The sequence below is a fragment of the Theropithecus gelada genome, chromosome 15 (assembly GCF_003255815.1).
Source record: "Theropithecus gelada isolate Dixy chromosome 15, Tgel_1.0, whole genome shotgun sequence".
Classification (NCBI taxonomy): domain Eukaryota; kingdom Metazoa; phylum Chordata; class Mammalia; order Primates; family Cercopithecidae; genus Theropithecus; species Theropithecus gelada.
In genome coordinates, this window is record NC_037683.1 from 46,099,509 (window position 1) to 46,126,162 (window position 26,654).

At 39.0% G+C, this 26,654-nt stretch overlaps 1 protein-coding gene across 1 annotated transcript in view; it reads right to left on the reverse strand.

Moving 5' to 3' along the window:
* Nucleotides 1–26,654, reverse strand: part of RECK (reversion inducing cysteine rich protein with kazal motifs) — an 87,757-nt gene that overhangs the window by 21,946 nt on the left and 39,157 nt on the right. The window contains exons 7-11 of the mRNA XM_025359110.1: nucleotides 21,072–21,105; nucleotides 18,445–18,642; nucleotides 14,113–14,380; nucleotides 10,720–10,899; nucleotides 433–645 (exon numbers count right to left, since the gene is read on the reverse strand). Coding sequence (XP_025214895.1) covers nucleotides 433–645; nucleotides 10,720–10,899; nucleotides 14,113–14,380; nucleotides 18,445–18,642; nucleotides 21,072–21,105 — 893 coding nt within the window. The remainder of the gene's footprint in view (nucleotides 1–432; nucleotides 646–10,719; nucleotides 10,900–14,112; nucleotides 14,381–18,444; nucleotides 18,643–21,071; nucleotides 21,106–26,654) is intronic.

Here is a 26,654-nt window from a genome sequence, read left to right on the forward strand (position 1 = left end):
CATCTCAAAAAAAAAAAAAAAAAAAAAGAGCAAAGTCTAACAGAATATAAGACAAGTACACAAATTAACATATAAAAATAGAATTGTGCATCAGAGACATTTAATAAATGTTTCATGAACCAAGTTCCATAAGAGAAGTACAAATAAAGGTCTATAGGAATCTGTAGTAAGGATAAATTATTTTCAGCTGGAGAAATCTGGGAAGATTCTACGGGAATGTCTGGTATTTCAGAGGAGACAAGGACAGCCAGCAGGTGGTGATGAGGGGAGCAGTATTTCAACTAGAGGAGGAAAAAGTAGGAAAGCATTTGACTTATGGGGGTGACAGGCAAAGGAAGTGGTGAGAGAGAAAATTCTATGGAGAGGCTCTGGCGAGAGATCATGGAGGGTCTGAACTAAAGCTGGAGAATCATTAGGATGAAAGAAACTTACTTGCAAATAATACTTCCCCGGGATTTACTATGACAAGGTTTAATCTGCAGTGAACAAGCTATTGCTTTCCACATCTCTGGCTGGCACTTTTTAATATCGAGAACAGGTATATTGATAAATGGCATCTTGATGCTTCCTTTCTCCCACAACTTCATGTCATTCATGGCTCCTTGGTCTGACTGTGCATTACAACTCCTGAAAAGTTCCGTTGGCCTAAAGAGAAAAAAGTCCAGAAAGAATCAAGAGGCAATTATTTTCTAGAGAGAAGCAATGAGTAAAATCCTACTCATTTAAGCATCATAAAAATCTGGTGTTTTTAAGAAAGCACATACAACCCATGAAGGGATATCAGCTTCGACCATATGAAGATTCAGTGTAGATACTAGCATTAAACTCTGATTGCATGTTTTCTTTTTAACAGATTCTTGTGAGGCAGTTTAAAACTTCACAATGCTCCAAAGAGGACTATTATCCCCAGACTGTCCCATTTCATTTCATAAAATAAATATTATAAGGCCAACTTTTTAAAATGGTGACATAATTTACAAAAACTAAATGCACTGATTTTATGGGTACAGCTTGATGTGCTTTGACAAATGTGTACATCCATAAGCACGTCTAAATGAATTAAGGAACATATCCAACATTTCAGCCAGTTCCCTTGTGCCACTGTTGACTTAATGCCTCCCTGCTGACTGTAACTTAGAGGCCAAAACTATTCATACTTATATCACCATACATTAATTTTGCCTATTCTAGGCTGGGTACAGTGGCTCACACCTGCAATCCTAGCACTTTGCGAGGCCAAGGCAGGAAGATAGGTTGAGCTCAGGAGTTTGAGATCAGTCTGGGCCACACAGCAAGATTTCATCTCTACTTAAAAAAAAAAAAAAATTAGCTGGTGTGATGGCATGCCTCTAGTTCCAGCTACTCAGGAGGCTGAGGCAGGAGAGCCCAGGAATTCGAGGCCAGCCTGGGCAATATGGCAATACCCCATCTTGAAAAGAATTTAAGCAAATTTTAAAGTAGTTATCAAGTTATTTAAAATTATAACAAACCCATTACATGTTAATATAAGTATTATTTTTATGAAAAATAACTCTTTTCCAAAGTAAACATTAGTGAGAAGAATAGGACTGTTTTACAGCTTTGCAAATCTCTGTAATGTCTGGCTTAATAGAACTCAGGTGGATTTTCATACCTGCTTCTGCATTCAATCTGTTGCTGTATCACATGTTGTATAGCCACTGGAAATTTGTTTGTTGTTGTTGTTGTTTTTGAGACAGGTTCTCACTTTGTCACCCAGGCTGGAGTGCAGTGGCATGATCACAGCTCACTGCAGCCTTGACCTCCTGGGCTTAGATGATCCTCCCACCTCAGTCTCCCAAGTAGCTGGGACTACAGGCACCCACCACCACACCTGGTTAATTTTTGTATTTTCTTTATTGCCATGTTGCCCAGGCTGGTCTCAAACTCCTGGGCCCAAGCGATCTGCTCACCTTGGCCTCTCAGAGTGCTGGGATTATAGGTGTGAGCCACCGTGCCTGGCCTAGAACATTTTTATCACTCTATAAAGTACCCTTGTGCCCCCCTCTAGTCAATCCCTGATTCCAGCAGAGGAAAGGATATTCTGATCTTTATTACCATAGATTACATTTGCCTATTCTTCGATCTCATGTGTCAAGAATGTATTTTGTGTTGGGCTTTTTTTCTCAACATAAGATTCATCCATTGCTATCCCATTGTTTGGATGCACCACAATGTTATATTCTTTCATTCTCCTGATAGATGTTTTGGGTCCTCTCCCCCATTTTTTGGGCTACTATGAATAAGGGTACCAGACAGGTCTTTATTTGGACATATGTTTTCATGTCTCTGGGGTAAATGCTTCAGGATAAAATAGTTAGGTCATAGATCTAACTTTTGAAGAAACTGAACAAAAGCTCCAAAGTCCTTAAACTATCTTCTACTCCCAGTAGTAACATACTATAAGAATTCCCCTTGCTTCAATATGCTTCATATGCTTACCAGTCTTTTAATTTCAGGCATTCTTGTGAGGGTGAGGAGGCATTGAATTGCTATTTTAATTTGCATTTTGCCATGACTAATAATAATGAACCCTTTAATGTACTAGATGGCTATTTCCTTTAAACTTTTTTTAATGGACAAAAATTATATATTTATTGTGTGCAACATAATATATATAAATATGACACATGTGGAATGGCTAAATTAAGCTAATTAAAATATGCATTACCTCACATACTTATCTCTTTTTTTGTGGTGAGAATATTTAACATCTACTGTCTTGGCACCTTTCAAGTATACAACTCACTGCTAACTATAGTTACCATGTTGTATAATAGATCTCTTGAACTTACTCCTTTTGTCTAAATAAAATTTTGTGTCCTTTGACTAACATTTTCCCAATCCTCTCCCCTCCCTCTTCTCTCTTCCCTCTCCTCTTCCTGCACCACCCGCTCCAGCCACCCTCTGGTAACCACTATTGTATTCTCTGCTTCCATGAGTTCGATTTTTTTAGATTCCACATATAAGTGAGATCGTGCAGTATTTGTCTTTCTGCATCTGGCTTATTTTATTTAATGTCCTCCAGGTTCATTCATATTGTTGCAAAAGACAGGATTTCCTTTTTTATAAAGGCTGAATAGGATTCCACACTGTATATATACCACATATTCTTTATCCATTCATTCATTGATGAATACAGGTTTATTTCATATCTTGGCTATTGTAAATAATGTTGCAGTGAATGTGGGAGTGAAATATCTATTCAATAGGCTGATTTCCTTTCCTTTAGATATGTACCTAGTAGTGGAATTGCTGGATCATATGGTACCTTCTATCTTTAATTTTTTGAGGACCCTCCATACCATTTCCCACAATGGCTGTACTAACTCACATTTCCATCAACAGTGTCCAAGACTTCTCTTTTCTCCATATCCTTGCTAACAACTGTTATCTTCCATCTTTTTGATAATAGCCATTTTAACACGTGTGAAGGGATAGCTCATTGTGGTTTTAATTTGTATTTCCCTGATAATTAGTGATGTTGAACATCTTTTCATATACTTGATTAAATGGCCATTTTGATGTTCTTCTTTGGTAAAGGGTCTGTGAAAGTTTTTTGCACAATTTTCTCTTCTTTTTTTTTTTTTTTTTTTTTTTTTTGAGATGGAGTCTTGCTCTGTCACCCAGGCTGGAGTGCAGTGGCACGATCTTGGCTCACTGCAACTTTCATCTCCTGGGTTCAAGCGATTCTCCTGTCTCAGCCTCCCATGCAGCTGGGACTACTGTTGCCTGCCACCACGCCAAGCTATTTTTTAAAAATATTTTTAGTAGAGACGGGGTTTTACCATGTTGGCCAGGCTGGCCTTGAACTCCTGACCTCAAGTGATCCACCTGCCTCAGCCTCCCAGAGTTGGGATTACAGGCGTGAGCCACCGCGCTTGGCCTTTTTTGCACAATTTTAAAATTGAGTTGTTTTACTTTTTATATGAGGTTGTAGGAGTTACTTATATATTCTGGATACAAGTTCTTTGACAAATATGTGTGTGTGTGTGTATGCACACACCTGTGCATGATATGTTGAACATTCCCTCTCAAGTCTATGACTTGCCCCTTCAAGTTTTAAATGTTGTCTTTTGGCAAACAAAAGATTTTACTGTTGAAGTCTAATTCATTTTTTTCTTTTAAAATTGTATATTTTGTGTCCTGTCTACAAAACGTTTGCCCGCACCAAGTTTGTGAAGATGTTCTTCTATGAGCTTTATATTTTTAGTTTTTATGTTTAGTTCTATGATCTATCTGGAAGCAATTTTTGTGTAGGGTGTGAAACACACATTGAGCTTCTTTTTTTCCCCCCTCCATAAAGATATTCAATTATTCTAGTATTATTTGTTGAAAAGATGTTTCTATTTTTTTATTTTATGTTATTTTTTCTTTTTTTGAGACGGAGATTTTGCTCTGTTGCCCAGGCTGGAGTGCAGTGGCACAATCTCGACTCACTGCAACCTCCATCTCCTGGATGCAAGCGATTCTCCTGCCTCAGCCTCCCGAGTAGCTGGGATTACAGGCACCCGACACCACACCCGGCTAGTTTTTGTATTTTTAGTAGAGATGAGGTTTCACCATGTTGGCCAGGCTGGTCTTGAACTCTTGACCTCAGGTGATCCACCCACCTCTGCTTCCCAAAGTGCCATTACAGGTGTGAGCCACCATACCCAGCCTTCTTTTTTTTTTTTTTGAGACAGGGTCTCACTCCGTCACCCAGGTTGGAGTGCAGTGGCATGACCTTGGCTCACTGCAACCTCCACCTCCCAGGCTGAAGCCATCCTCCCACCTCAGCCTCCTAAGCATCTGGGACTACAGGTGCGCACCACCACACCTGGCTAATTTTCTTTTTTTTAAGACAGAGTTTAGTTCTTGTTGCCCAGACTGGAGTGCAATGATTGATTTCAGCTCACTGCAACCTCTGCCTCCCAGGTTCAAGCGATTCTCCTGCCTCAGCCTCCCAAGTAGCTGGGATTACAGGGGCCTGCCACCATGCCTAGCTAATTTTTTTTTTTTTTTTTTGTATTTTTAGTAAAGACGGGGTTTCACCATGTTGGCCAGGCTGGTCTCGAACTCCTGACCTCAGGTGATCCACCTGCCTCGGCCTCCCAAAGTGCTAGGATTACAGGCGTGAGCCACTGTGCCCAGCCAATATTTTGTATTTTTGATTGAGATGGTGTTTAACCTTGTTGCCCAGGCTGGTCTCGAACTCCTGAGTTCAGGCATTCCAACTGCCTCAGCTTCCCAAACTGCTGGGATTATAGGTGTGAACCACCATGCCTGGTTGAAAAGATGTTTATTTTTGTATTGAATTGCCTTGCTGCTCTTGTTGAAAATTAGTTTACTATACTTGAATTGAATTTCCTAATCTTTTATTGAGGATTTTGGCATCTCTGAGTGACACAAGACTATAGTTATCTTGTTTTTAATGTCCATGTCAGTTTTGGTATCAAGGTAATGCTAGCCTCATAAGAGGAGTTGGGATATGTTATCTGTTTCCTGAAAAATTATTGCGTAATTTTTTCCTTATGTGTTTGGTAAGCATTACCAGTAACGCCAGAAGTTTTCTTTGTGTGAAGATTTATAATTACAAATTTAATTTCTCTAACAGTTATAAGAATAGTCCTAATTTGTATTTCTTCTTGTGTTAGTTTTGGTTTTTAAGGAATGCATCCATTTCATCTAAATTGTAGGATTTACTAGCATAAAGTTGTTCATAGTATTCCTTTTTTGAGAGGGTCTCACTCTGTTGCCTAGGCTGAAGTGTGATGGTGTGATCTTGGCTTACTGCAACCTCCACCTCCCGGGTTCAAGCATTTCCTTTGTGATTTCTTCTTTGTAGCACAGATTATTTAGAAGCGTATGTTTAATTACCAAATATTTGGGAAGATTTCAATATAGTTTATTTTTATTGATTTCCAATTTGATTCTGTTGTGTTCAGAAAATACACTTTTTATGATTTTCATCTTCTGACAGTGGTTGAGACTTGCTTTTTAACCCAGCATATGTTGTTCAAATCCTCTATATCCTCACTGATTTTTTTCCATTTGTTCTATTAGTGAGGGAGAGGTGTTAACATTTCTGAATATGATTGAATATTTCTCTCTCTTTAGGGTTTACTTCTGTTTTTAAGTATTTTGAGTATATGTACCTATCTGACATTCGGTGCATATATATTTATGTTAATTGTATCTTCATGATAAATTGAACTTTTATCATTATAAGGTGATACTCTTTATCTCCAATAATATTCTTTGTCTTTCCAACAACCTCTGCCTTTCAACTGATGTTTTTAGTTTTCATTTACATTTATGTAATTATTGATACAGTTGGGTTTAAGTCTCTATCATTTTGCTGTGGTTTTCAATTTGTCTCCTTTTTCTTTCTGTCTTCTTTTGGATGGATCAAGTATTATTTTAGTGTTCCATTTCGTATTTCCTATTAGCTTCTAAGCTATACCTCTTTGTGTTGTGTTTTAAATTAGTGGTTGCTCTACGCATAATATATGTCCATTATTTATTGTAGTTTTCCTTGAATTAATACTACATAATGTCACAAATAATGTAAGAAACTTATAACGGTATAATTATTTACCTCTCTCATCCTTTTTGCTACTGTCATATATCATATATTTTACTTCTATGTATAAATTCCACAATACAATGTTATTATTTTTGCTTTAACCAATTACTTTTGAAAAATAAAATATAAAAGAAAAAAAGAAAAAGAAAATAAAGAAAAAATATTTTTCATGTTTACCAGCATTTACCAATCCCAGTGCCCTATAGGTCTGAGTTTTCTTTTTTTTTTTTTTTTTTTTTTTTTTTGAGACGGAGTCTCGCTCTGCCGCCCAGGCTGGAGTGCAGTGGCCGGATCTCTGCTCACTGCAAGCTCCGCCTCCCGGGTTCACGCCATTCTCCTGCCTCAGCCTTCCGAGTAGCTGGGACTACAGGCGCCCGCCACCGCGCCCGGCTAGTTTTTTTTTTGTATTTTTTAGTAGAGACGGGGTTTCACCATGTTAGCCAGGATGGTCTCGATCTCCTGACCTCGTGATCCGCCCGTCTCGGCCTCCCAAAGTGCTGGGATTACAGGCTTGAGCCACCGCGCCCGGCAGGTCTGAGTTTTCATGTGGTATTTTCCTTCAGACTGAAGAATTTCTTGTAGTGAGGGGCTGCTGGCAGAAAATTCTGAGGTTTTTTTTTTTTTGGTTTGTTTTTTGGTAATATCTAGAAATACCTTTATTTTTGAAGAATATTTTCACTAAATGTAAGATTTTTTTTTTTTCCTGAGTACTTTAAGGATACTATTTGGGATACTACTTGATGGTCTTTGGTTCTCCATTGTTTCTGAAAGGAAGTCACTTGTCATTTTTATTGTTATTCCACCATATGTAAAGTGTCTTTTTTTCTCCCTTTGGTTGCTTTATCTATTTCTCTTTGCCTCTGGTTTTCAACAGTTTGACTATGATGTGCTAGGTGTGTCTCTCTTTGTATTTATCTGGCTTGGGGTTTACTAACGTTTCCCAAAAAGTGGGTTAATGTATTTGATCATATTTGGAAAACTTTCAGCCAAGGTTTAATCAAATATTTTTCTGCTCCTTTCTTTCCTTTCCTTCTGGGTTACTACCAGAGATGTTATATCACTTATTCTCTCTGTGCTTTGGTTTAGATAATTTCTATTGAGCGATCTCTGAGGTCACTGACCTTTTTCTTCTGCTGTGTCTATTTTCCATTCCCTACAATAAATTTATTTTAGATATTGCATTTCTCAGTTTCAGAGTTTCCATGTGGTTTTTTTTTAGCACTTCCATATCTCACCTATATCTATCTTTACCTGTAGATCTTTCAACATATCATAATTAGATTCTTATCTGCTAATTCCAATAGTTGGGTCACCAATGGGTATGATTGTTTTTTCTCTTAACTATGGGTCATATTTCCTATTTTTCTCATTTCTAGTAATTTTTGATTGTATAATGGACATTATGCATGATACTTTGTGGGATTTAGGATTTTGTTACCTTCTTTGGAGGAATGCTGTTTTCACACCAGCAGGCAGTTAAATTACTGACAAATACCTCCTTCTGGAGGCAGTTTCAGGTTTTGTTAAGGTTTTTCAGCTTTACCTTTAGCTCTTGGATGTTGTATGTACTCCCAAGGTTTGGCCCTTATGGGGTTTACTAGGCCCTTCTAACTTGGCATGATCTGAATTCTAAATTGTCTGCCCAGCAAATGCTAACTGCTATAATCTATGTTCACCTTCCCCTGGGTTCCTTGTAGTCTCATCCTGCAAAAGTGCCATTTAGGAGTCAGCCAAGGACTTAAAGGGAGTCTGTTCATGGATTTTGGGACATTTCTTTTTGTGGTTCCCTCCCTTGTGCGATTTTTTCCCTTCAATATCTAGCCTCTCTGGCAGGACCAAACTCTGGTATCTCACTCCTTAGGCCAAGACTGCTGCTTTCTGCTTGAACTCTACTTCCCATGAAAGGAAACTGTAAGTGCCTATGAGGAAGAAGAGGACAAATGTGGCTTTTGCTCAGTGTGGTTCTATCTTTCAAGAGATGTTGGCCGCTCGTGGTGGCTCACGCCTGTAATCCTAGCACTTTGGGAGGCCAAGGTGGGCAGATCGCTTGAGGTCAGGGGTTCGAAACCAGCCTGGCCAACATGGTGAAGCCCCATCTCTACTAAAAATACAAAAAAAAAAAAAAATTTAGCTGGGCATGGTGGCAGGTGCATGTAATCCCAGGTACTTGGGAGGCTGAGGCAAGGGAATTAATTACTTGAACCCAGAGGTAGAGGTTGCAGTGAGCCAAGATCACGCCACTGGGTGATCATGCTTGGGTGACAGAGTGAGACTCTGTCTCAAAAAAAAAAAAAAAAAAAAAGAAAGAAAGATGTAGACCCTCCTGTTTTTGATCAGTCTCCAATACCTTCAAAACAACTGTTCTTTTATATTTCATAATTGGTATTGGTAGGGCTGCTATTCTCATACAAGCTACTCCACCATTACTAGAAACCAGACCAGAACTATGTGCCAAAGTTTAACTATCAAACATTTCAGATGTACTCAATCTCTAAATCAGGTATTTACTGGCAAATACTCTATCACCAGTTTTAAAGCTATCAAAAGATAAGATGTGTGTTAGCTTGAAGTAAACACCATCTGACAAAAATATCTAGAACTTCCTTCTGGCCCAACTGAATGACTCTATTCCCTTTTGCCCTCTTTATTTCTGGGTTGTAACTTATAAAACCAGCCACCTCTTCTTTAGTAACTCTCTCTCTCATTTCTATATGGAGTTCTCTCATTTTGTGCTTCCGGTGCCCTTTTCTGTTTTCTTCGGTTTCTTCAACCATTAACTGTTGATATGCTCCAAGGTTCAGTTCTTGCCCCCTTATTTTTCTAATGATACTTGATACCCCAGGAAAACATCTATTTGAATTGCTTTTGCAAAGAAATATTTTTGTATGAAACAGGGGACTCACAGAGAAGGAACCTCAACCATTCTCAAGGTCCTTTAAAGTAAATTGTTTAAAAGTGAACATTTGGATGACCAAATCGTTCACAATAATTTATTCTACAATGAATTACTTCCACTGGTGGTACAGTAGAAGGGAGAGGGGACTGACGGCAGAAGAGATTCTTTGAATTCCAGAAGCTTGAGGTATCTCTAGATTGGAAGGGACTTTGTAATAGTGTTTCCTTTCCCAGAGGTGACTTACCAGATGGAATATTGCATTTAAAGATAAAATCATGAACAGACATTTCTCAAAAGAAGACATTCATACAGCCAACAAACACATGAAAAAATGCTCATCATCACTGGCCATCAGAGAAATGCAAATCAAAACCACAATGAGATACCATCTCACACCAGTTAGAATGGTGATCATTAAAAAGTCAGGAAACAACAGGTGCTGGAGAGGATGTGGAGAAATAGGAACACTTTTACACTGTTGGTGGGATTGTAAACTAGTTCAACCATTATGGAAAACAGTATGGCGATTCCTCAAGGATCTAGAACTAGATGTACCATATGACCCAGCCATCCCATTACTGGGTATATACCCAAAGGATTATAAATTATGCTGCTATAAAGACACATGCACACGTATGTTTATTGCAGCACTATTCACAATAGCAAAGACTTGGAATCAACCCAAATGTCCATCAGTGACAGATTGGATTAAGAAAATGTGGCACATATACACCATGGAATACTATGCAGCCATAAAAAAGGATGAGTTTGCATCCTTTGTAGGGACATGGATGCAGCTGGAATCCATCATTCTTAGCAAACTATCACAAGAACAGAAAACCAAACACCGCATGTTCTCACTCATAGGTGGGAACTGAACAATGAGATCACTTGGACTCAGGAAGGGGAACATCACACACCGGGGCCTATCATGGGGAGGGGGGAGGGGGGAGGGATTGCATTGGGAGTTATACCTGATGTAAATGATGAGTTGATGGGTGCAGCACACCAACAAGGCACAAGTATACATATGTAACAAACCTGCACGGTATGCACATGTACCCTACAACTTACAGTATAATAATAATAAATAAATTAAAAAAAAAAAAAGATAAAATCATAAAGAAATATGACTTTCTTTTAACCCAACAGGAACAAAATCAGAATAAAGTGGTATTTCACTTATTTATAATTAGTGATAAAATATTTCTATTCCATGTATAATAATTTGTCCTACCTGTTGTTAAAATTAGTACAGTAAGTAAGGTTTCTACAGCCCAACTGGCAAGGTTCCCGGACATCTGCTAAACAGGTCAACATGGACACTTCCACTGGATTATATTCACAAAAGCGATCAAACTCTTGCCAACTCTGTGTATTTCCCCAGCTCATGCTGTAAAGTTTAGTGCAGAGTTCCCTGAAACAAGAGCACAAATGCAGAAGCAGACATGAGCCAACCAAGTAAATATCTGATTTGCATAAAACTAAAACTCTATGAACTATATACTTTGGAATATATGTGAGAAAAAAATTAAAAAAACCAAATGACTATTTCCTAGAAACTAGAGCCAGAAAAAGTGATTGCTTTCCATGGAAAACAGGCTTCTTTTATCGTCTACCTTTTCTCTTTTTGTTAAGGTTGCTAGAAATCTCAGTGCCAAATTTAATGTTCAATTACAGTATTTGTGCATCCTTAATTGCTGGCACAATTATTTCCCCCTATATCTTTCTGATTTCTTTTTTACTTTTACTTAAAGCACATGGTTTTGCCTCCACAAAGATATATTCCCTTATATTTATGTTCAGTCACAGAAGGTAAAACTAGGACATGGTCCTCTGATTTCTTTTAAGAAGCATGATAGACTTAGGGTACATTAGTTTCTTCTTGAAAAACTATACAAAAGCCATTTATATTCCCTAAAATATTCCAAAGCCTCTATATACTATTGTAATTAATACACGATATTCTTATTTTTAGTACTCAATGATTACAAAGCAACTTAAGTATGTGTATACAGCTAAAACATTTGTACCATTTCTAAAGTGCTCTCACACATGATATTCATTCATTTTATTTATGAAATACATGTTTACAATATAATTTTCATATTATTGAAATATATAAAACTGTAAGTAAAAATTCATTCACCTTATATTTTATTTGACTGTCATATTTACCCCTATGATGAAGATATCTTTACTTTTACATTTGTTCATTCACCTCACCAATGTTTATTGAGCGTCTATCTTGTGTGAGGGCCTGTTCAAAGCACTGGAAATACAACAGTGAATAAAACAGACAAGGTCCCTGCTATCAGGGAGGCTTACACATTATGGGAATAAGGAAGCTGCAATCAAGTTACATCAGGTACCTTGATTTGGAAACTTTCCTTTTTCTAGTCCTTAACTTGCTTTCTTTCTTTTTTGTTTTGTTTATGGAGACAGAGTCTCACTCTGTCACCCAGTCTGGAGTGCAGTGGCGTGATCTCGGCTGACTGCAGCCTCTGCCTCCTGGGTTCAAGTAACTCTAGTGCCTCAGCCTCCCAAGTAGCTGGGATTATAGGCATCTGTCACCACACCTGGCTAATTTGTGTGTGTGTGTGTGTGTGTGTGTGTGTGTGTATTTTTAGTAGAGATGGGGTTTTGCCATGTTGACCAGGCTGGTCTGGAACTCTTGACCTCAGGTGATCCACCTGCCTCACCCTGGAATTACAGGCATGAGTCACTGCATCTGGCTAGTCCTTAACTTTCTATAGGTTAGGTATCCCTCATCTGAAATGCTTGGGACCCAAATTTTGGATTTTTTTTTTTTACTTTAGAATACTTGTATATACCTAATGAGATATTTTGGGGCTATGACCCAAGTCTAAACATGACATTAATTTATGTTCATATATACCTTATACACATAGCCTGAAGGTAATTTTATACAATATTTTAAATAATTTTGCACATGATATAAAGTTTTGACTGCATTTTGACTGCGACCCATCACATGAGGTCAGGTGTGGAATTTTCCACTTGTGGTGTCATGTCAGCACTCAAAAAGTTTCAGATTTTGGAGCATTTTGGTTTTCAGATTTTTGGATTAAGGGTGGTCAATCTGCATTTGCCTTGGACAGGTTATTTAACATCTCATTGTTAGTTTCTTAAGTGTAAAAGAAAAATTACATAAATTTCTCCAATTATCTCCTAAGGTTTTATGAAGATGAAATCTGATGAAAATGAAAGCCTTCAGCAAACCATAAAACCCTGTATCAAGTTTAGAGAGAGGGAAAAGCCTTCCTTACTGAAGCTCTTTTGGGACAACACAGCCATTCTAATCTCTAGTGACTCTATGTAGGTATAAACTTTTTTGTGGGCATTCAAAGAAATACTCAGCATCCCTCCCATAAATATATTTATTAACTTCTATAAGCAACCCAATTTCCTTAATTACAAGCCTAATTTAATTTCCCTTTAAGCCTTTTTGTTAATTTTCTTTGGATATTTTTCAGGTTTTTCATGTCTTTATTTATTTGAAGTCAGAGTCTCGCTCTTTTTCCTGTCTTTAATTAATTAATTAATTAATTTTGAGATGGAGTCTCACTGCGTCGCCCAGGCTGGAGTGCAGTGGCACAATCTCAGCTCACTGCAACCTCTGCCTCCCAGGTTCAAGTGATTCTCCTGCCTCAGCCTCTCAAGCAGCTGGAATTACAGACATGTGCCACCACGTCCGCTAATTTTTGTATATTTTTTAGTAGAGACAGGGTTTCACCATATTGGCCAGGCTGGTCTCAAACTCCTGACCTCAGGTGATCCCCTGCCTCGGTCTCCTGAAGTGTTGGGATTACAGGCACGAGCCACTGCGCCTGACCTTCATGTCTTTAAAAAAATTTGCCAAAGTTTGATTGACAGTTACTAAAGTTTGATGAGCTATTCCAGGCAAAATTTTTTGCTAAAAGTCCATCCAATTTAGAAACCACAGGAAAGATTGTTTTACTCCTGGTATTTTATATTCATTTCAGGATATCCTAGTAACATGGGGTCCCTTTTTACCCCAAATATCTCTAATAAAGCACATTTCTATTATACCTGTGTTCGACCATGATCTTAGTTATCTCCATTTGTTTTTGTCTCTAGACTGCAATTCCTACATCCTATATTTGTATTGTTAATTTTTCATCCCTAAGTGTATCACCCAGATGAATGCCAATATGCTACCACCTAACTCTGGTTATAAGTGTTAACCCAGGTTATCCACCAATATAATAAAAAGTTCGAAGTTTCATAATTTAATAAAGAGAATGTCCCTTAGATGTCAGATCAAAACATCTTCTAAACTGTAAGTTTACTTAATGATCTCTATAAGGATAGAATTCATCTACTGCATCATCCTAAATATTTATTACCCTGACAATGCTAATCCTCCACACCCCAAAATGCTGTGCTAAAAGCACTCAATATACAGAACAATGTTTTGTATATGGTACACAATGCTCAATACACATTTCTTGGATGAAAGAATATTTTATATTTTCTAAATGCTAAGCCTATACCATGTAAGAATATAACACGTTTGCTAGGCTTAAAATCATTAATTAAAATGCCATTTTCTACTGATTTTAGTAAAGGAAAATGAAATACTAACCTACATGTTGAAGTGTTTGCTTTAGAACAACAATGCAATTTAGCCCCATCAAGGCCCGTAGAGGGAGGAGGGTGTACAGTGACTCCAGGGTGAACAGATTGTGAGCTTTCAAGAAAACACTGCCAAAGAGGATCTTGAGGCAAGGGCTGGGTCTTACAACCCTCGATGAGACCATCAACAATCTCCATTTCCGTTTTCTTGGACATCAGAATTCTCTTGCAGGCATTTTGGCAAGCGTGGTCTTCAGCTCTATCACAGCAATATAAACCTACATTTTCAGAATATAAGTGGCTTAATTAGCTGTTTGTTTTTATTATACTTTAAGTTCTGGGATACATGTGCAGAACGTGCAGATTTGTTACATAGGTATACAGGTGCCATGGTGGTTTGCTGAACCCATCAACCCGTCATCTACGTTAGGTATTTCTCCTAATGCTATCCCTCCCCTAGCCCCCCACTCCCTGACAGGCCCTGGTGTGTGATGTTCCCCTTCCTGTGTCCATGTGGTCTCATAGTTCAACTCCCACTTATGAGTGAGAACATGCAGTATTTGGTTTTCTGTTCTTGTGTTAGTTTGCTGAGAATGATAGTTTCCAGCTTCATCCATGTCCCTGCAAAGGACATGAACTCATCCTTTTTTTAATGGCTGCATAGTATTCCATGATGCATATGTGCCACATTTTCTTTATTCAGTCTATCACTGATGGGCATTTGGGTTGGTTCTAAGTCTTTGCTACTGTGAATAGTGCTGCAACAAAGATAAATGTGCGTTTTTTTTTTTTTTTGGTCATGCTCTGCTTAGCACAGAACATGGCAGTATAGTGGAAGCCATTACTACTACTCTTAGTTACATGTCAGTATTTGCAGAATACAGGCCCTACCAAATTCTCTCTCTATTACTTTGCAGTGTAGCAAAAAGGTAAGGAGCTAAAGGTGGACAAGGTATCTATTACCAGAATTCACCACTGTCCCCAGTCATGGGATCTTTAGCACCATCCTTACAAAAATGAAAGGCTATCCTACACCTAAGAAGTTCTCACAGGAGAGGTATTTGACATTCTTAGAAAAGGTATTGTAGATCAAGCTGGAATTATTTCCTGCTAGAAACAATTACCTAAAAGGGATTATGTTCTTGACATGAGAGAAATGATTAATTTTTATAGCAGCAAACACAAACACCATATTGAGAGGTGAAGCCAGCTGGGCTTCTGGGTTGGGTAGGGACTTGGAGAACTTTTCTGTCTAGCCAAAGGTTTATAAACGCACCAATCAGCGCTCTGTAAAATGGACCAAGCAGCAGGACCTGGCAGGGCCAAATAAGGAAATAAAAGCTGGCCACCTGAGCCAGCAGCAGCAACCTGCTTGGGTCCCCTTCTATGGTGTGGAATCTTTGTTCTTTCGCTCTTCACAATAAATCTTGCTGCTGCTCATTCTTTGGGTCCGCACTACCTTTATGAGCTGTAACACTCACTGTGAAGGTCTGCAGCTTCACTCCTGAAGTCAGTGAGACCACGAACCCACTGGGAGGAACAAGCAACTCTAGACGCCACCTTTCAGAGCTGTAACGCTCACTGCAAAGGTCTGTGGCTTCACTCTTGAAGTCAGCGAGACCAAGAAGCCACCGGAAGGAACCAATTCCGGACACAATATTTCATCACATTCCAGGGCCACATAAAGCTTTTATGTATCTTATGCTAATTAATCTACGTTGTAATGTAAATAATACAGTAGCGAACTCTGACAAGGTATCAGTTTGGCTCTGCCTTTAATTTTCTCAAAGAATCGGAAATGAAAAAACACTTTCAACCATACTACAGAATTCAGAAGGGCTTCTTTGAAGTAGTTTTCTTTGACTTTGGAAGAAATCTGTGCATATCTGTTTGGCGCCTTCTTTTCCAGATTCCTCTGTATTGGCAAAGACGGAGATGGTTGTTCTACCCTTAAAACCTCTTTCGGCTTTTTTATTGAGCTGCCATCTCCTTAGCTCCAGCAGTACCTCTGTATAGACTGAATGTCAGAGAGCACAGATCTGCCTTTAAAACAAATGAAGGTTATTGGGGCAATGCTTCATCCTCTGATTTTGACCACACGGCTACACCACAGCATGTCAAAAGCCATTAGAGTTCTGATTTAGATGGTGGCCAAGCAAGGCACACAGTACTGCTTTTAAGTTACAAAAAACAAGTCTTTCTTTCTTTTCGTCTTTTTTTTTTCCCACCCCCTGAGGCAGGGTCTTGCTTTGTTGCTCTGGCTGGAGTGCAGTGATGCGATGATGGCTCACTGCAACCTTGAACTCCTGGGCTCAAGCAATCCTACAGCTTCAGCCTCCTGAGGAGCTGGGTGTGCCACCATACCCAGCTAATTATTACTATTTTTTTTGTAGAGCTGGATTCTCTCTTTGTTACCTAGGCTGGTCTCAAACTCTTGGCCTCAAGTGATTCTCCTGCCTCAGCATCACAAAGCACTGAGATTACAGACGTAAGCCACAGAGTCTCTTTCAATATCCCAGTGTAAATCAAAACATTGACATCTTATACATCAGCCTTTGGTCAGTTTGGTCAATCAGTTTTTATAAATCTGATCACCTCTAGGTGAAGAAAACGGATTCCAGGATGTACAAAGCTGAGACTCTGAAGAGCCATATCAGGTGCAGTGTCATCAGGAGGCCCTGATTTTTAAAAGATATCAGGCTGTCTTCCCATTTTTATGACTTTTTAATTACAAAAGTAATAATTGCTCATTGGCAAAAATTCAAACACTATGGAAAATATATAAAGTGAAACAATTAGGTATAAACTAAAAATGTATCACACTATATTTTTAGTTCTGTGATTTACTTTTTTTTGCTTAATACATCTTGGACTTCACTATTTTTTAGAGACAGAGTCTTGCTCTGTCACCCAGGCTGGAGTGCAGTGGCACAGTAATAATTCACCGCAGCCTTGACCTTCTGGGCTCAAGCCATCTTCCTGCCTCTACCTCTCAAGTAGCTAGGACTACAGCTATGTGCCACTATGCCCAGTTAATTTTTTAATTTTTTTGAGACATAGGGTCTCACTATGTTACCCAGGCTACTCTTGAACGCTTGGCCTCAGGCAATCCTCCCATTTAGGCCTCCCACAGTGCTGAGGTTACAGGTGTGAGCCACTATGCTGGCCAACTCGGGCCAGCCTCCCTCCCTCCCTCCCTTCCTCCCTTCCTTCCTGACGGAGTCTCACTCTGTTGCCCAGGCTGGAGTGCTGTGGTGCAATCTTGGCTCAATGCAACCTCCACCTCCAAGGTTCAATCAATTCTCCTGCCTCAGCCTCCTGAGTAGCTGGGATTACAGGCACGTGCCACCACACCTGGCTGATTTTTGTATTTTTAGTAGAGACAGGGTTTCACCACATTGGTCAGGTTGTGCTCGAACTCCTGACCTCAGGTGATCTGCCCACCTCAGCCTCCCAAAGTGCTGGGATTACAGGCGTGAGCCACCGTGCCTGGCCTTTTTGTTTTGTTTTGTTTTAGAAGGGTCTCTCTCTGTTATCCAGACTGGAGTGCGGTGGCGGGATCTTGGCTCACTGCAACCTCAGCCTCGCAGATTCATGCGATTCTGCAGCCTCAGCCTCCCAAGTAGCTGGGATCACAAGTGTGTGAACCTGGCTAATTTTTGCATTTTCTGTAGAGACAGAGTTTCACCATGTTGCCCAGGCTGGTCTCAAACTCCTGAGCTCAAAACGATCTGCCTGTCTTGGCCTCCCAAAGTGTTGGGATTACAGGTGTGAGCCACCACACTTAGCCTGGGACTTCTTTCTATGTAAGAAGTCCTTTTTTCGTTGGATGCCAAGTTTTTATTATTCTATAGGTATGCCATAATTTATTTAATCAATTTTAATCAATACTGTATTGATGGATATTTGGGTTGTTTGTAATTTTTCTCTATTATACCAGCATTGTAGTGAACATCATTTATATGCATATATATATATTTTTGCAAATTTGCATAAGTTTTCTTGTGAGATAAATTGTGAGAAGTGGAACTGCTAGATCAAAAGCTTATGATAATTTGAAATACTCATGGTCATTACCTAACTTCTCTCCAAAAAACCCGTATCAGTGAACTCTCCCACCCTCAGAATTGAGAATTCCTGTTTCCTCATACCCTCTACGGTCTCATCTTTCTTGGCCCCTTTTGGCTGTGACGATATTCTTCAATCTGCCAAATCTAAATACCAAAGGAAGTCTGATATTTCTCAAATGACCCAGACTGCAGATATCTACAAGAACATATCACTTCTTTGTACACTCTTTTACCAAAGATTGAAATGAGAAGAATATGTCCCTTTTACTTACTATCTGTTGGGTTCCTCATTGGATAAGATTGAGTATAATTGTTCACACAATGTATTAACTGTGGACTAATAGAGGCACAATAATTTTCCACTGCTTTGATCTGAGATGGACCAGGAGAAGAGTCTGTTCGAAAAATGGCTTGACAGTATTCTCGGCAGTTTGTGTGATGACCTGCATAACTGCAACAAACCGAGCCCACTATGGAGAAAAAAAGAGAAGGCACTGAAATGAAAACAGCTTTTTCTTAACGTTAAATCATCCTCATAATGATGGAACAATATGTCTTTCTAAATTTGAGAAATAAAACCATGCCACAGAAGATGAACACTTAAAATTGGCACTTCTGTATGTTTAATCATGGGGACATTCAAGTGCTCACTAGTATAAGAAAGTCATTATTTATCAACTTACAGTCTGTAGTCCAGTGGTTCTCTACAGGAACAGTACCACACCCCTCAAGGAGTTGGACTACGACTGGCATTTAGTACATGGGGGTTAGGGCTGCTAAATGTCTTGTAACGCATAGGATAGTCTCAAACAACAAACACCGTCTCTCAAAATGCCAAGAGTGCCCATGTTGAAAACCGGTGAAGCAGTGTCTTTCATGTTAGATTTGTAGAGGTTTATAAACACAAAGCAAAGCAAAACCAAACCAAACCAAAATAAAACAAAACCCCAAATCCCTCACATTTATAAAACAGGGCCAGTAAAAACTAAGTGATGAAAGGATCATTTAATAAATCTGACAGTTATATAACTGTATATCTTGAAACAAAATCCCAAAAGTTCTATACAGTTTGAACATCTATCTGTAAGAGTATGCCTAAATTGAGATAGACTTCATCTCACAATTGATATGACCTGCTTCAACACTGAAAAGAAAACTCATTTGAAATAAATATTACTCTGGATTTATGTATTAAAAAAATTAATGGGCTGCCATTGAAGGTATTTTGGGAGACCTAGATGAGTACCTGGGGGTGCAGATGTGGGATCTGTAATGGACAAGAACAAGAACCCCTCACAGGAATCTAAGGGAGTCTGTGGGAGGCTGAAGGGAGAGGTAGAGGTATGGCAGGAAGAGGTTAAGAGAAAGCAGGGGGGTCGGGTGCTATGGCTCACACCTATAATCCCAGTACTTTGGAAGTCCAGGAGTTTGAGGCCAGCCTGGGCAAAATGTTGAAACCCCATCTATACTAAAAATACAAAAATTAGCTGGGCGTGGTGGCATGTGCTTGTGGTCCCAACTACTAGGGAGGTTAAGGTGGAAGGATGGTTTGAGCCCAGGAGGCGGAGGTTGCAGTCAGCCAAGATCTCGCCACCACACTCTAGCCTCAGTAACACAGCCAAACCTTTTCTCAAAAAGAAAAAAGGAGAGACAGAGAGAGAGAGAGAAAGCAGGGAGGAAATTCTTGATAATTATTAGGGATAGATGTGGAGGAACCAGAATCAGGTTTCCGGTGAATTCCAAAGACCAATGAGGAGGGAGTTCAGGTGACTTCCAGAAATAATGATAATGATAATAATAAAGTCATAATAGAAGAAACTGAACTAGGTCTGAACTGATGTACGACAAGCCTCAGTTTCCCAGACCAGGAAACTATTCCATACCTACTGTACCACCTCTTTTAAACTTGCAACTACTACCAAACTTATTGTGTTTATTGCCAAAGAGTTCATTTTCTTCACAAAGAACACCTTTTTTTTTTTTTTTTTTTTTTTTTTTGAGACAGAGTCTCGCTCTGCCGCCCAGGCTGGAGTGCAGTGGTGTGATCTTGGCTTACTGTAACCTCTGCCTCCTGGGTTCAAGCGATTTCTTCTGCCTCAGCCTCTCTAGTAGCTGGGATTACAGGCACATGCCACTACACCCAGCTAATTTTTATATTTTCAGTAGAGATGGGTTTTCACCATATTGGCCAGGCTGGTCTCGAACTCCTGACCTCAAGGGATCCACCCATCTCTGCCTCCCAAAGTGCTGGGGTTATAGGCGTGAGCCACAGCGCCTGGCCAAAGAACAATGATTAATGGTCACATTTATCACTATAAACCTCAGTGAGGATACACTGGGGGTGGTGGTGGGGAATAGTGAGGATATGTAAGAATAGACATACAGGAACAGGACAAGATGCCTATCTTCTGATTCTTCCAATTGGCTGGCTTTTTCACCAGTGTGGGAGGACATAAGATTATATGCCTGAGACCACCTGGAAAATCTTGAACTAAGCCCCAGTCAGAAAGGACAGAAGATAAAGTACAGACAGCAAATGTTTCTTATTATCCTTCAATATACTTCCCTGCTGAGCTAAAGAACTCTTTGTTCCTTACATGTGTTTTCCCATCTCTAACTGCGCTCACTATTCCCTTCACCTGTAAGCCCTTCCTCCAATCTCCATTTCCTCCATTCTCTGCTGTTCACATCTTACCCATCCTTCACGGCCTGGATCAGCTACCAACTCCATGAAGCCACCTCTAAGTACCCCTGCAAAATATGATCCCTTCTCTCTGAACTCATGAATGACCTAAATACACCATGGGAAACAGTCTATCGGAATCTTGCTGTGCACATTGCTTCAGATGGCTAATTATATCTTTGGACTGCTTGTACAACCATTGACAAATATACTTACTTTCATTTCTGCTAATGCAACTGAAAAGAGCATTCTGTAAATTAAAGAAAAACAAATAAACAGAAATTAACAACCAGACAGAATTTGTAATTTAATTCCACTTTATGGTTACATGGAAATCATGATATTAAAACTATTTATTCTCTAAATCCAAGACTGAAAACACAGAAGTTATGAAATGATAACCTGGTAAAAAGGGAAACCATCTTCCAACATATATCAGGATCAAGATGACTACTCGGAGCCATAAGCTGACCAGTTACAGCAAACCAAGTTTGTATAAAGCTGTGTGTGTGTGGGGTTGGAGGCGCTACAAAGTATTAATCTTAATTATTCCTTGCAGGATATTAAAAACTTTCCAGAAAATAATCTAATAAATGACATCTAGGGAAATATATATTTCATGTAACCACTGCATTTTAGATTTGAAAGGACTTTAGACATTATCTCTACTTGTTCTCAAACATGGCTGTACACCGGAATCATCTGCGTTTCCTAGACCTTACCCTAGACTACAGATTCAGAATCTAGGGGTGAGGCACAGAAATCCAAATTTTAAACAAGACTTCAAACATGGTTTTTTTATAGCCATCCTGGGACCAGAGTTTGGGAATCTATCATTTTGCAGATGAAGAAACTGTTTCCTCAGCAGGGAAAAGAGACCCGCCTCAGGTAACAGAAAAAGTGAAAAGCAGAGTTTGAGACTATAATTAGTGTCTCTAGAGTGCGTATTGTTCAGAAGACACACCCAGTATTAAAGTCAACGTAAAGAAAATAAAATCCAAAACAAGACAAAAATGAAAAACTTATACAAAGCCATTTGGATATTTAGGGCTTGTCAGCTATGATTAATATCAATCACAATGGGAAGATAATGACTTCCTAAAAGAAATAATATGGGCATAAATTACAGGCAGAATAAAATCAAGCACACCCTTATTGTTGAAACAAGATGATTTTGGCTTTTTTTTTTTGTATTTTGTATTTTTTAGTAGAGACGGGGTTTCACCGTGTTAGCCAGGATGGTCTCGATCTCCTGACCTCGTGATCCGTCCGTCTCGGCCTCCCGATTTTGGCTTTTAATTGCAGCCAGATTGCAAGCCGTCTAGGTGATAGGGATTTGTTAAAGGATCAGCTACTGGCATTTAAAACCTAGCTTCAAAGATCCCTCTATGTAGCTTTGTTAAGCTGTATTCATTCATTGTCTCTGCTAAATAATACTCCATTGTAGGAATATGCCACACTTGATTTAACAATTTAAGGCAAAACAAAATAAAACAGAAAACCCTGGGCCTCATAGATAAGGGTTCGTGAATTCACCCAATATGAATTCTTTCTGCTGGAGACTCCATCAAGCAATATAACAGGAGTGAAAAAGTAAATATTCTTAGAGTTCATTAACAATGATCTTGTTTATATCTCTCTTCATTCATGTTTCCTTGTTTTAGTGTGACTTTTCAGTTATCCATTATCAATAACTCTCTATTTAAATGGATTCACCAGACTCAGGAACACTTATAAAATGATCTAAATCAATATTAAAAAGTAGTCAGCTACCAGGCGGCCGAGGTGGCTCACACCTGTAATCCCAGCACTTTGGGAGGCCGAGGTGGGTGGGTCACCTGAGGTTGGGAGTTTGAGACCAGCCTGACAAACATGGAGAAACCCTGTCTTTACTGAAAATACAAAATTATCTGGGTGTGGTGGTACATGCCTGTAATCCCAGCTACTTGGGAGGCTGAGGCAGGAGAATCGCTTGAACCCGGGAGGCGGAGGTTGCGGTGAGCCAAAATTGGGCCAATGCACTCCAGCCTGGGCAACAACAGCGAAACTCTGTCTCAAAAAATAAAATAAAATAAAATAAAAAAATAAAATAAAAATAAAAAAATTAAAAAAAAATTAAAAATAAAAAATAAAATAAAAAAATTAAAAAAAGGTAGTCAGTCATCAACTTTCTATCCCTCTTTGACTGGATGAATACAACTCTCATTGCTCTTTTCTTTCTAATAAGATGTTTGTTCCCTTTGGTTTGGCTTTTTTTGAGCTGGTACCTGAATAAATATGTTTGATATCTTGGCGGCTGTTTTGGGTTGCATGGCCTGATTTTCTAGTATTTGACATTTTTCTAGTTATTTTTAAAGTTTCCACAGAAGTGGTTTTCAACCAGGGGTGATTTTGCTTCCCATGGTACATTTGGCAGTGCCTGGAGACATTTTTGGTTGTCACAACTGAGGGGTGGGGAGTGCCAGGAGGCCAGGGACACTGCTAAGCATCCTACACTGCACAGGACAGTCTCCCTCCCCCAAAACATTATCCAGACCAAAATGCCAATGGTGCCAAGACTGATAAACTCTGCTCTAGAGACTTACACGTTTGTTCAACCTGGATGTTTAAAAAACTGACCTTACAAATAAATGTCACTCAGCCTATGGATCACTTAGCTTCAGGGAGAGATACTACTAAAGGAGGCAAATCCTGCGAAATGTCAGAAATCATCTAGTACAACTTCCTTATTTAACAGAAGCCAGAGACCAAGGCCTAGAAAGGGGAAATACTTACAGACAATAGCTTTTACTTACAAACAGGGGCTGGCAAACTATAGCACACAAGCCAAATCTTGCCTGCCACCTGTTTTTGGAAATAAAGTTTTTATTGGAACACAGACATGCCCATTCATTTACATACTTTTAAAATTGTAATTTTTAATTTACATACTTTTTTAAATTAAAAAATTTTTAAGACACAGGATTTTGCTATGTTGCCCAGGTTGGCCTCCACCCTGCTGCCTCCCAAGTACCTGGGACTAAGGGTGCATGCCAAGCTCATTTACATATTTTATATGGCTACCTCACACGTTAAGTACACTTCTATGGCAAAGTTGCATAGACAGAGAGTGAATGATCTCCAAGCCTAAAATATTTGCTATCTGACCCTTTACAGAAAAAGTCTCCCAACACCTGAAGAGAAAGGAAAACAGCACAGTTGCTTCCCTTGATGTCACATCCAGAGTTCAGAGATGTTCTTCAAGCATCTCTTATTTCTCTTGATGTTCATTAATAGACCTTTCATGCCTAAGTTTACCTGAATTTGTTGAACTAAAAATCTTGTATATTTTCAGATGGCAGCATCATGTGAAAACTACCATTAACTACTAACATTTTAGTGTTAATACCATCTTACCTCTTCACCTATTTTAAGGTTTAAAAGAATGTTCCTTCATTCCAGTTATCCAGCAATTGATGAATAAATTATTACACCTATGATTTAATAGACTGATCGTATCTCCCTCTTTGCTGAATGACTCCTAAATTTACTATATGTAACTCTACCTTTTTACCACTTTAACTACTGCTGATTAGTCTGACAGGGCTTAGGACATACACATAATGAGTTATAGGATTAACTTAATAGTTTCTTCATTTCTTAAGTCAGCCTGTCTTGAAGTCTTAGCTAGTCAATTTTTAAGTCTTTCAAAAGTCTGCCATCTGACTTTTTAAAGGTAACTTTCTGACTTTTGGAGGTAACTGAGGGTTCATATTCACTACTATGGAGTCTCTTTTCACCTGCTTACTAATGCCACACCCAATGTGCCCCCATATAACAGATCCCTCCCCTACTCATGTTACTCAAGAATAGGTCAAAACTATAGCGGTGTGGAGGTGAGGATCTATCATAACCTCAAAGACGCAAAGAACATGCCAGCATACTGGAGTTGACAGGGTCTCAAGAGAACTTCAAATCCAAAAGCTGTCACTATCTAGTCAGAGAGCCAGATATGCACAGCAAGCAAAGGGCAGAGCCAGAACTGGAACCCAGACTGCCCTGCCAGTGCTCTTCCATGACACTGCACCGAGAATAGTCTGGATTATTTTTCTCAATGCAGCCAATGCAAGGTTGAATGTTTGTTCACAGAGTAATCTATTTAACCAGTCCCCTATTTTTAAAGTCAGTACCTTAAATTGTAACCAAAAAAGGTCACCATTTTCTTGAGGTTAATATTATTTTCCTTAAAAATATTTTGATCCTAAAAAAAAAACTTGTTCCTAAAATCTTTCCTGTGGTAGCTGCTCTCAATAACTAGTTCCCTGCCCTACTCTATTAAATTCCTGAATATTTGACAATTAGTACTCCCAAGCTGGTAGATGTCAGCTCCAATATATTACTACATGGGGGTGTGTCAGGATGGATTCAGGAAGAGGGAATTCCAGGTAGAACAAGCCCTTTGATCCAGTGTTGGGAGCATATGAACTGTGGGCAACCTGGCAGAAAAACAGAGTAAATCAAAGTTGAGGGAGCCCTATGTGATCCTTCATGCCATACTGGTTTTCCTTTTGGTGGGGAAGAGCCTTTGGGTGCGCCTGGGTGGTAGACTCTGCTGGTCCAACCTCTAGCCCAGAAGTTCGCTTTGCAATTTATTTTCTGCCTCTTCAGTGACCCTTTTCTACTGATTTTAAAAATAGGAAACTGGTTAAATAGATTAATCTATGAACAAACATTCAACCTTGCTTTGGCTGCATTCAGAAGAGAGAATTCCAAATAGTCCATTACCATACAGTGAGACAAGACTATTGTCACAATGCAGTGTCATGGAAGAGCACTGGTAGGGCAGTCTGGGTTCTAGCCTTGGCTCTGCCCTTTGGTGCTATGTATATTTGGCTGTCCAGTTGGATTTGGCTTTTGGATTTGAAAAAAATGGTTCATTCCTCCATTTGTCCACTTGTTTCAATCCTTTCTCTGTCCACTGCCCTTTTACTACTGGCTACTCCAGCTGTCTCTCATTTTCATCAATGATAAGGATGATGACAACAAAACACTCATCATATGAATCTTGTAAAAAAAATTGCAGATTTGAATTTTGGATGATTTAGTTACTTTTGGACAAAGACCAAACAGAGAACATTTTATTAACTGTTATGTTAATGTTTTATATGCCCAGTACTTTCTACTTAACTAGGTTACTAGTTAAAAGTAAAGGGGCTACTTTGTTTCTAAGGCCTCAATAAATAGAAATCTGTTTCCTTTTCACAGATGGGTTTAAATTTCTTCCAGTTTAAAGTTTTGCATTTCATACAAGAAATCCAGCTCATGAAATGCTAAGTAGGAGAGGTTAAATATAACTGATCTTTAAAAACATAAGTGTTTTTAAGCCTCTACAAGGTGTGTTTTCCTTGTGGATACCATGACTGGCAAAAAGTATAGGAGACTAGAATATGTAAAGGAGTTTAATGTCATGACTTGGATATATCACTAAACAAGTGATTCTTAAATTTCTTCAGCCTTCCAAATGATGTGTCATTTCAATAGATATGCAAATAACAATGAACACCCAAAACAGAAATGAGCTTTATAGGTCTAGACTGCTCAGAAAAATTTGCTCATTATCACCACAGGGCACCCAACCAGCTGGAAGCAAATTCACTGGCAAGTAACATCTGCAGAGAAACACAAGGTCTAGAAGAGAGCCTAGCACAGAGTATGTGCTTGTGGTGAACTAACTGCAGTAATGGCCCCAATTTTTCACGTTTCCTTTTATCTATTTCTTGTACACTAACTCTGGCCTTAGCCATGTGACTTCCCTTGCTT